The 10487-nt window shown below is 40.9% G+C and overlaps 1 protein-coding gene across 1 annotated transcript; it reads left to right on the forward strand.

Annotated features, from left to right (window-relative positions):
• Positions 1-1590: 1590 nt before the first annotated feature.
• CTSO (cathepsin O) lies at positions 1591-10384 on the forward strand. Its single transcript, XM_066186083.1, has 8 exons — positions 1591-1815; positions 2417-2522; positions 3606-3739; positions 4792-4959; positions 5751-5872; positions 7082-7245; positions 7700-7792; positions 9153-10384. The coding sequence occupies exons 1-8, from the start codon at positions 1678-1680 to the stop codon at positions 9185-9187; spliced, it is 960 nt and encodes a 319-aa protein (XP_066042180.1). The 5' UTR covers positions 1591-1677; the 3' UTR covers positions 9188-10384.
• The last annotated feature ends 103 nt before the right edge of the window (positions 10385-10487 follow it).

A 10487-nucleotide genomic window follows, 5' to 3' on the forward strand; every position in this document is an offset into this window, starting at 1 on the left:
AAAAAAAAAAAGGAAAAGCATTCAGCTTGAGATAATCATAATCCTGGAACAACAGATTTCAAGGGCAGCAGGCAAATTTCGAGAAAATTGATTATATCAGACTGATGGAAAATCTTAATTTTTTAACGAAAAGTATGTTTTTAAATAAAGCATAATTTCAGCATCTTTCTGTTGCTTACACTAACTGGCAAAGTAACTTCTTTCCTGTTCCATTATATTGTAGCATAGAGAATAAACCCATGTGACTGCTGCATTGATGCTTCTGTTCCTCCCACAACCAGTGGGTGTTTTTCGGTTTTTGTTGTTTTGTTGGGTTTTTTTTTTTTTTCTGGTGACCACAGCAAGCTGTCCTTTGACACTCCTGCCACGCACTACACCCTGCACTTCTCACCAGGGCCTTAGTGCTCAGTCACAGTTTGATGGAATTTGACGCAGAATTTGGCTGCTGAAGTTCAAACCATCCTTTAAAAGGTTTCACCATTCAGTTCTTATGTCATCCTACTCAGTCCCTATGCTGATCCCAGACCTCAATCCGTCAATACGAGTTTGTAATAAATTGTAGTAACATCTCCATCGCCAACCCTGGGTTTACAGTGATAAACCGTATCAGAATAGCCAATAAAATCTGCCCTGCTAACAAGCTCTTCCATCCACTGGCTATAAGGCATAAATAGCTCTCCCTGTAACAAACCTGGTGGCAGCTCGGCCAATCCCCCAACAGCTATTCCATGGGAGAAGGGCAAAGGCAAAGCTGGATCGTGATCCCCACAGGTTTGTCCCCCAAGCACAGCGCCACCAGGTGTGCTGCTGGCACCACAGGACACGGCACCTGTGCCTTCAAGTTGTGTTAACAAGAGGGTGCGTGGAGGGAAAGCAGCAGAGAGAACTGAATCATACAGCAGGTTTTAAACATACAAATATTCTTTTTACAGGCACTGCATAAAAATGCCTGGTGGTGGAAATTAACTAAGAGGGCTCTGTTAACTCATAGTGGCCTGATGGAGCTTTTAAAAGCTGAACACTGAGCTGCTTACTTAAATACCAGCATGACCAGTTTCTGAGGAAAGTCATGGTTTCTCTCCGCGTGTTCTACCAGCACCAGCTCTCTCGCTGGGCTGCAAGCACCGGCTGTGCAGCACTGGGCAGCTCTGTCCTCCCCACCCGCGCCTTCCCTTGCTAAAGCCTGTAACCTGTGTTCCTGCCGCTTCCCTTTCCCATTGGCAGCCCCGCTTTCAGGTACCAACTCACTTTCCTCTCGGAGAAGGGCTTGCACGAATTTATAACCTGGCAGACACCTGAACGCTCAGCACCCCTTCGCCCCCTCTTTGCAGCCCTCCGCGCCTAGCGCGGGTCTCCCACACGGAACAACATCGCTGGAAACACGGCTTTGCTCAGGCGCCACCGGGCACCCTCAAACGCCGCTCGGGCTCGGCGGCATCCCCGGTCAGCACCCAGGAGCAGGAGGCGCAGCAGCGCTGCCAGCCCGTGCGGGAGCGGCGGGGCCGGGCGGGCGCTCCTTCTGCCCCGCCTGTCCCCGCCCCGCCGGCGCCGCGGGAAGCGGCAGCGGGCGCAGCCTCCGGCCGCGGGCTGCGAAGGAGGGAGGGTTCAGCCCCTTTCCCGCACGGGACCCGGCGGACCTCAGCGCCGCGGTGGGGTGCGTGCCCGGGCCGGCCCGCCATGGCGCGGTGGGTGCTGGCGGTGCTGCTGTGCCTGCTGCGGCCGGGCCGGGCCGCCCTCCCGGCGCCTGCAGCCACCCGCCTGCGGGAGGAGGGCGGCGGCGGCCGGCAGCGAGGAGAAGCGGCGGCGGCTCTGCGGGTAGGTCCGCCCTTCCTCCGCGATCCACGCCGCGGGGCTGGTGCGGGCTCTGCGGGCCGGGTGATGGAGGCCGGGAGGCGGGGGCAGGCGGAGCTCCCTGCCCGCAGCGCCGGGCCAGCCCCGCGGGTCACCGCCGGCCGCCAGAGCGGCTGCCCAGCGACATCGGGCCGCCGGGAGGAGGCGGGAGGCATCTAGGTCATGATACTGTTCTTTCGCTTCATCAAAACGTGAAGTGACTGGGTTAACTCTTATCTGAAGGCATTTTTGCATAGCTCTGAACCACAAGGTTTCTGGTGCTGTCAGAGAAGGACATCAGATGAGTTTGACGCAACTTGTTCTCGGCTTGCCTTTTTTGTCTGTTTCATGTCAATTTCTTGCACTTAACAAATGCTGGTTTTGGTATCTCTTGGGATTGAAATTAGTCTAATGGCTTTCCTATTGGTTTGCTAGGGATACAGGATGAATTTGAGGTGAACAGCTCTTGTTACCTAATTTCATGTTTACTCTTGCTAACCTTTTCTTTTTCTGCTCTTACAGTTTTGTCCCTGCTGCTAACTTAATAATGCCCACACCACAATTATTTTTTTTTTTATTCCTTCAGGAAAGTGCTAAAAGAATTAGATTATTGAATTCATCATCAAAAGATAATACGACTGCTGTCTATGGAATAAATCAGTTTTCTCACCTGTTTCCTGAGGAGTTCAAAGGTACTTTTTCTGGTTGCTTCTAATGCCTTTTCTGGTTTGTTTTGTTTCGTTTTGGGGTTTTTTTTTTTTTTGTTGTTGTTGTTGTTGTTGTTTGGTTGGTTTTTTTGTTTGTTTTGTTGGGTTTTTCTTTCTTTTTTTTTTTTTATTCTTTCCCAGAACCTTGTGTCTTTCACATTTACAGATTCTTCCTGTGCTGATAGTCAGCTAATTTACAATGGCCAAACTGTAAGTACTTCTGAAGGATGCAACAATCCTCTTCATGTTCTGTAGTCTTGAAAGGTTGAATTTCCCACAGCCTGAACATGTTTTGGTATTCAGGCAGTTCTGGTTTTGCTTCTTTCTTCTCACTGCACTTTAAAGCCTTCTTCAGTTACAACAGAAGAAAGGAAGATACACAAGGTTCTTCCTTTTTGTAAAAGGAAGTTACACAAGGTTCTCTAGTAAGTTCGTATTCCCTACCCCAGCACAAAATTCACTACAGTCCAAACAATGCTTGGAGGTCCATGGCTGCATAATGACAGCAGGAGCTTTCTGGGGCAATATGACATACTTAATTGTTTTCCTAGAAAATTTGTCTAATACCTTCTCTTCTTGCTGTTGTTACATATTCTATTCATCAGAGGATTTAATATCTTGTTTTAATTTTGAATAATTAAATGACTTTTTAAGTGAAAACCCAGCAACTTGCAGATGTTTCAGAATCTTTACTTTATTCTCCTCTTATTTTCCCCCTGTATGTGGCTAAAACAAAGTATTTTTTTAGTAAGTAAAATGTTTTGGAAAATTTCAAGTCAAGTAAAATTTCTTTTATGGAGTATCTGTGGTTATTGTTCAACTTCAAAAAATCTTCACACTTCCTACCCATATGCCCTACATAGACTATTTCTTTTTGAAACTTTAGAAATACTTATATTCATTCTGGAGCAGAATGATTATTAAAAAATACATGAATTTTCTATGGATTTTACAATGAGAGACAATGGTTGTAACTGTAGATCAAAGTTACCTCTGAATTCTGGTAAACTAATTGTTAATGGGATTTGTTTCTGTTCAAAGATTTATAGATTTTTATATTCTGTTTAGCTATTTACTTGAGAAGCCTACCTCACAAACTTCCCAGATACGTAGAAGTGCCAAAGGGGAAGGAAAAGCCTCTGCCAAAGAAGTTTGACTGGAGGGACAAGAAAGTCATTGCAGAAGTGAGAAATCAGCAGACAGTAAGTCCTGATGTTTTCCATTCCTGGTTCTCAGCAGGTAGGCTGTAGAGCACAGGGAAGGTTTTGCAGGGACCAGCTCTGCATGAAGGCTCCCGTGGCCAGCTGAACATACTCAAAGTCACGTAGCCTTGTATGCAAAGCAGTATTAGGCATAAATGAATGAGATGTAGAAGTTGTGCATTTAGAAACTGTAATGTATTTTTTGATCTAGTTAAGTGAATCTCCAAATATTTTGCACCATGCGCATTTTGTATTTTTCTGAAGGAACCAAGGTAAGTTCAGTACTTGATCTCATCGCGCCTGGAGAGGTGTAGATCCTTCCCTGTTGGTTTTCTCCCATGACTGAATCCCCTTGGCTAGTCAACACCCACATCTTTACCAGTGAATTTCTCAGGGGATGTATTCATGATAGGGAAGTAACCAGATCCCACACAATTACAGTTTATCCCAAAGTGGTTATGGTCACTGGGAAAAAACAAGATGTTCAGTCCCCGTATGCTTCACATAGGACCTGGTGAGGAATAAATTCTGCTGCTTATTTTAAATGTCACTGTTCAAAGAGCCTAGAATTGCAGTAGAGATTGTTATGATCTAAGATTTTTTTCTATTACGTTTAATTTCACTTAATTTCACTTTCACTTTTCTTAAACAGCGATCTGTTTCTTCAAAATTCTACCAAAACTTACTAATGTGGTTAAAATCTACATTCATTCTGAGGCCACTTTTTTTTTTTTTTTTTGGAAACTAGGTATCTCACAGTAAAAAGCGTTGTCAGACCTATCGTCAAGAATAAAAATTCATCAGGAAGGACTCCTTTAAATAAGCCACCTGTAATGCATTTCTAGCATTCAGAGAGCAATAAAGGGGGGAAAACAGTTCAACATTTTAAGCGGATGATAACATTTCTTTGTCATTGCCTTAAAAACAGAGTTCAAAGATGTGATGTATTAAATGAAGATCATTGGAAGACTCTTTTGCCTCTTTTTTCGTATCAGGCTTCAAAAACAAAGCTGACTTTGCTTTCTGTACTGTTTCCCTTTTCTCTCTATCAGTGTGGAGGCTGCTGGGCTTTCAGCGTTGTAGGTGGCATAGAGTCTGCCTATGCAATCAAAGGAAACACCCTGGAAGAGCTGAGTGTGCAGCAAGTCATTGACTGCTCATACAATAACTACGGCTGCAACGGAGGATCCACTGTTAGCGCTCTGAGCTGGCTGAACCAGGTTTGAAACTCTTTGTAAAAATCCCAAAAAGACTTCATCAGCTTCTCTATTAGCATTCTTATTGATTGGAAAAAAGTGATGGGAAAGGTGAAAGGTACAGGTTTTTTTTAATCATAAGAAAGTGTAATTCTACCCCTGAAGAGTAATATACCCATGGTAAATAGCAGTCTAGATAACTTGCTTAAGTTTGAATATCAAGAACAACAGAGAATACTCACTTTTATTCCTCTGAAGCAAAATTCCCTCTTAGCTGGCAGCAGATGAACCACAAATGAATTAGGCTGTCATAGACATGCTGTACAGCAGAAGACATGAAAAGTATAAAAGGCTAATGCATACATCATGTACTAGCACGAGAATTACATGCTAAGAACAGAATCGGACTTTACAGTATTTTATATAAAAATTTTTGGGATACTTGTGCTTCTTGAACTGTCCCACGGAGAGTATAATTTTGTGTGTTGAAATCATTTGAAGAGAATAGTTCGTGAATGAACTTAATTAATATCTGTGTCTTGAAATTGACAGGATTGCTTATGAGGATTGTTTAAACCAGAGATGCCTTTTAAATTTAGTTTCTTATTTAAAGATTTCTAAATCCCTTCTGAAGCTCAGTGAACAAGGAAACTAGAGATAGTAAATACATGTTTCACAATGTGAAATTCTTACTTCTAATCTTGCCCTGTGCACACTGAACTTTGAGTGGGTTACGTGGTCATTCTCTATATATTTTGAGCTGTGTGGTAGTAAAGTCAAATGCATTAAATTCTTACTCAATTACCTTCTTGCAGACGAAAGTAAAACTCGTGAGAGATTCAGAATACACTTTTAAAGCTCAGACAGGACTATGCCATTATTTTGAGCACTCAGATTTTGGAGTTTCAATAACAGGATTTGCTGCATATGACTTCAGGTAGCTATTATTCTTTTCTTTTGGTGTACTTTTCCTTTGGTGTTCAGCAATCATGGAGTAAGGTGGAGTGAATAGCGCATTGACCAGGCAAATGTTGTGAGGTTGATTGCATTAGTTTTGTAGCTATGTGCTGGAGAAGGATTAATGCATAACATCTTTGAGAGTTAAGGCTTGCCACAAGCAATCCACTAAACACTGCCATCACTAAGTCTGTTCAAATGAGAAAGCTGGTGTCTTGAAATTAGGTCTTTTAAATTTGCTATAAACTGGAACATAGAGTCAGTTACAGTTTTTAATATATGAACATTACACTGCTTTTGTCAGAAACAGTAAATCCTATCAATAGTAACTGGAATTTATTGAAAAAATTAGGAAGCATTCAATTACTTCAGTATTCATGCATTTACACGTCTACCCACATCTTCTCCAGCCCATGACTTTAGAAACAGTGTTGTCAACTGAACTCTGTAAAAACTTCAGCTTTTTAGGTTTCTCTGTGAAAAACTTCATTTCTAATTCTTATCAGTACAGTACAGCTACTGAGTAAAGACAAGAAGTATTGTTCTGACTAGGAATTGTGTTACTTCTAGTTATAAGTAACTAAAATCAATCCTATCTTTGCCAGTCTGTGTATGCCAAATTTAGTTACTGAACATATCATGCAGTGATGAAAATTTCCTGGTCCAGTATATTAGATAAATAATAGTATGAGGGTGTACATACAGTAGTATGAGGGTGCTAATGATAAATGTCTGATAGTGAAAATGTCCTGTGTTTTGATATGTTTGAGACACATACTTTAGTGTATTACTATGTTAAGAGGTACTTCTGTAGGTTTAAAAAACAGTGGGAAATTCTAACACAGACGAAAGTTTGTTAAAAGCTGGTTTTGATTAAGAAGGGTGATGTACGAAAAGTATGTAGTGCTCTCCATTGCCCACTGGCTCGACCTAGAAACCTGCTGCTTTTTAATAGCATTATGTGTTTGGATGTACACCTGTCCTATCGTTTGTGTGTCCTATATTTGTATCACTGTGCTGTAGTATATGAAATACATAATTACTGATGTGCGTTATGTGATCTCTAGAAATTGGAGGAAAGATTTTAACTATTTGATTTTTAAACTGTTGACAAGTAGATTACAATCACTCAAATCACTTTAGTGTGCTTACTTAAGTAACTTGGTATTTTTATTCATTTCTTTTGCAGTGGTCAGGAAGAGGAAATGATGAGGATGCTTGTCAGCTGGGGCCCTTTGGCAGTGACAGTCGATGCTGTTAGCTGGCAGGATTATCTCGGTGGAATCATACAATACCACTGCTCCAGTGGAAGAGCAAACCATGCTGTTCTTATCACTGGTTTTGACAGAACAGGTGAGTTTCCACCAGCTGAACTTCAGCACAGGAGGTTTCTTTTACTTACAGTTTGCCTTCTGTGGGTCAAGTGATTAAAATCCAGAACTCAGTTTTCTGTTGGAAGCTGTTGGGTTTGATGTCACATCAGTTCTGGAAGTTCTGTGAAGATCACATCATCTTCACATCAGCCAGAAGAAAAATCTCTTTTTGTAATAGCTTCTTCAGTTCTGTGGGACTTCATCCTTGTAAAGTCAAGACCATGGCTGTGTGTGTCTTTATGCTAGAAGAGCCCATATCCAGTCTTCCTGCATCAGAATATTAACTATGTTACCTGTGTGAACAGCAGTAGGTTTCACTGGCCTGTATCATCAATCCATCAGAAACTATGAGCTACTGAAATGCTAATTAATTCCGTGGAGTGTTAGCTTCCTAAGTCACATGTTATCTCTTGTTCATGAAATGTCTCTTCCAGGTAGCATCCTTTACTGGATTGTCCAGAACTCCTGGGGGCCGACTTGGGGAATAGATGGCTACGTTCGTGTCAAGATAGGTGGCAATGTCTGTGGTAAGTCTGACAAAAAGTTAGTGGTAAAGGCCTTGGGCTAGAATATGTTTCTCAATGGCTCTAACAAATTAATGTAATCATAATACAAGATATAATATATAATACAATATATAATAAAAATATAATGGAACCCTCAGAGAGGCAGTACAAATCATTACTATGCTTTGAAAGAGGCTAAATGAGTCCAGATAGAAAAACAAAGTGGTTGATAATTCAACCAAGCCATGTAGTTGAATGATTGAAAAGCACCGTGTTAAGGCAAAACTGTATAAGACAAAACAAATAATCAAGGTACGGTTGTCCCTTACCATGCAGAGGTAATGGCATTGTAAAATGTGTGATGGTTCTAGGTGCGTGCCATCCCTGTACTTACTCCCTGTAGGTAAAACAGCTGCTGTCCTTGTCTGGTGGGTGCCATCATCTCTGGGCTCAGTTTAGCAAACAGATATGAAGAGTGAATCTACCTGGGAATTGTGGACTCTGCTTGTGGCTTTTCTTGTAGGACAGAGATATATCCTTTTAGTGCTAGTTCAATCGCCTGCCCTATTGTTGTTTGCATGAATTTTTTCTTTGCGTTCGAGGGATTTCTGTGGGATTAAACACCCAGTTTGTGCTAGATATGGAGGTAAGGCAAGTCAGGCTCAGGTTTATCATCAGATTGCTGAGCCAAATCGGTGCAGTATTTCCACTAGATTGGAAGTGTTGTGTTTCTGTTGTAATTTTATGTGTTAAAGTAACCCATTGGCTTTCCCTTTCATGTGTGTTTCACAGTAGCTCTCAGTCATTGCAAGAGGTGTTAGATCACCTGAGTCTTCTGCGCATAAAGAATAGACAATATTCAGTTTCCCTGCACTTAGTAAAGATCAGAGCAACATATCCAATCATAGCTTTCTGATGTTACTGAATCTTTGTTCTTACTGTTGTTGTATAAACAGTTTGGATAGAGAAATTTAGAAGTAGTGATAAAGCAAGTCAATTATAGAGATGGCAGGGAGAACAGATGTGTTATTTTCAAAACTTCTTTCAAAAAGCAGGATCTTCCTCATTGTCTGCAGTGTGCCACACAAGAACAATCCAGCAAGGGACAGTAGTTGCTCCTTCTCCTACAGAGATGTTGTCCTCTGATTCAGAGGTCCTCTGAGACCACCAGGATATAAAATTTTGAACATAAAAGCAGAGGAAGAAGGAGATTAGGTTTCAGCTATACACAGTGCCAGGCAAGAAGGAAATAAAAGGATTGCAGACGAGTCCCTGGATTCCTACTGTCATGGCGTAGAGGGAAGAGGGCATTATATGAATATGAATTCTGGGAAGTCTCCACTTCAGTATTTATTAAAACCCAATTTTACGTCCTTTCTAGGTATAGCAGACACAGTTTCAGCAGTATTTGTTTGACATTTCTCTGGGCCTCTACAACTGGTCAAAGACCACAAGTATCATGAGCACAGACACTGTGTATGAAGATGGAATTCAGAATACCATTTTCACATATAAGAAATGGCTGTAAGGGCAATTCCTGCAACTCCTGGCTGAAGTTTTTAAAGATGTTTTTATTTGGAATTTTTGTTGAATGCCAAATTTCTCATGGAGTAAGAAGACTGAACTGCAGAGTGCACAAATAGAAATTATAAAGATGGACTGAAGCCTCAAATGTAAGTTTTATCCAGGTGTTGAATACTACTCCATAGAAAAAAATCTTGAAAGACATGACAACAAATAAGAAGGAATTGGGATCAGAAAATCAATAGTATAAGAGTATATTTGAAATTAAGGATGATGACTAACAGTTCAGAAAGTCAGCTATTACAGAATATATCCAATAGAGTGAGTGTTAAATTTCCCTCAGTAATTGGATTCAGAGGTGGGACTTGCTGGTAATAAAAAGGTGTTCCAGCTTTGCTGAGTTGTGAAACTGCAGCTGTGGGCAAGTGCAGCTAGAACTCACAATGAAACATGTAATTCTAAAATGCTCTGAATTTTTCATCTGCAATGCTTTGCCGGTATCTTTTAAGAAGGCCTACTTTGAAAAGTATTAAAGCAATTCTGTAATTTTTGCACTCATTACCGTACCGTGGTTTTAGGTTAGTTTTTTTATAACCTTTTTCTAACAAATGCAATGAGTATTTATAATGGTCTGTTGTTAATATAATATTCCTTCTAATTGTTAATATCTTAAACGAAAGGAAGACTGAGTATGATGTTTCTTTACTTTAAGTTTTGCTACTTACTGAATTTACTTGGCTGAAAACTTCAGTTTAAAAAAATGTGAAGTCTTCTGTACTCTGAATGTTGTGTAGTCTGGTCTTCCCTGAGTGGCTTACAAACAACAGATAGCACACTTCCATAACTGGAAAACAAAGTCCCTAAAGGGCATGGATAAGAGTAATGTAGTCATAGCAATATGAAACACAGATGTGCCTCCAGTGTTTTTGAGATGCTACAGCCAGGTATGAGTACCTGAAGTGCTGTGGTAGAGAGAACTTACCAGAAATTCCAGCCTACGCTACTGTCTTTCCAAAGGACGCACTTAAAAAGACAAAAGTCCATTTAATGAGAAGATGATACTGCTTTATCAATATTCTATAGCCAAAGTTGCCTTTTATTGTATACAAATTTGAATAAAAATCACTTTAAATGCCTTCCATACTCTTGTTTGCACTTCACAGTTTGCTTTAGAAGAAGACTTAACAAAAGA

Source organism: Chamaea fasciata, unplaced genomic scaffold (genome assembly GCF_029207755.1).
Source record: "Chamaea fasciata isolate MVZ Bird 193981 ecotype frontalis unplaced genomic scaffold, bChaFas1.0.hap1 SCAF_6, whole genome shotgun sequence".
NCBI lineage: Eukaryota > Metazoa > Chordata > Aves > Passeriformes > Sylviidae > Chamaea > Chamaea fasciata.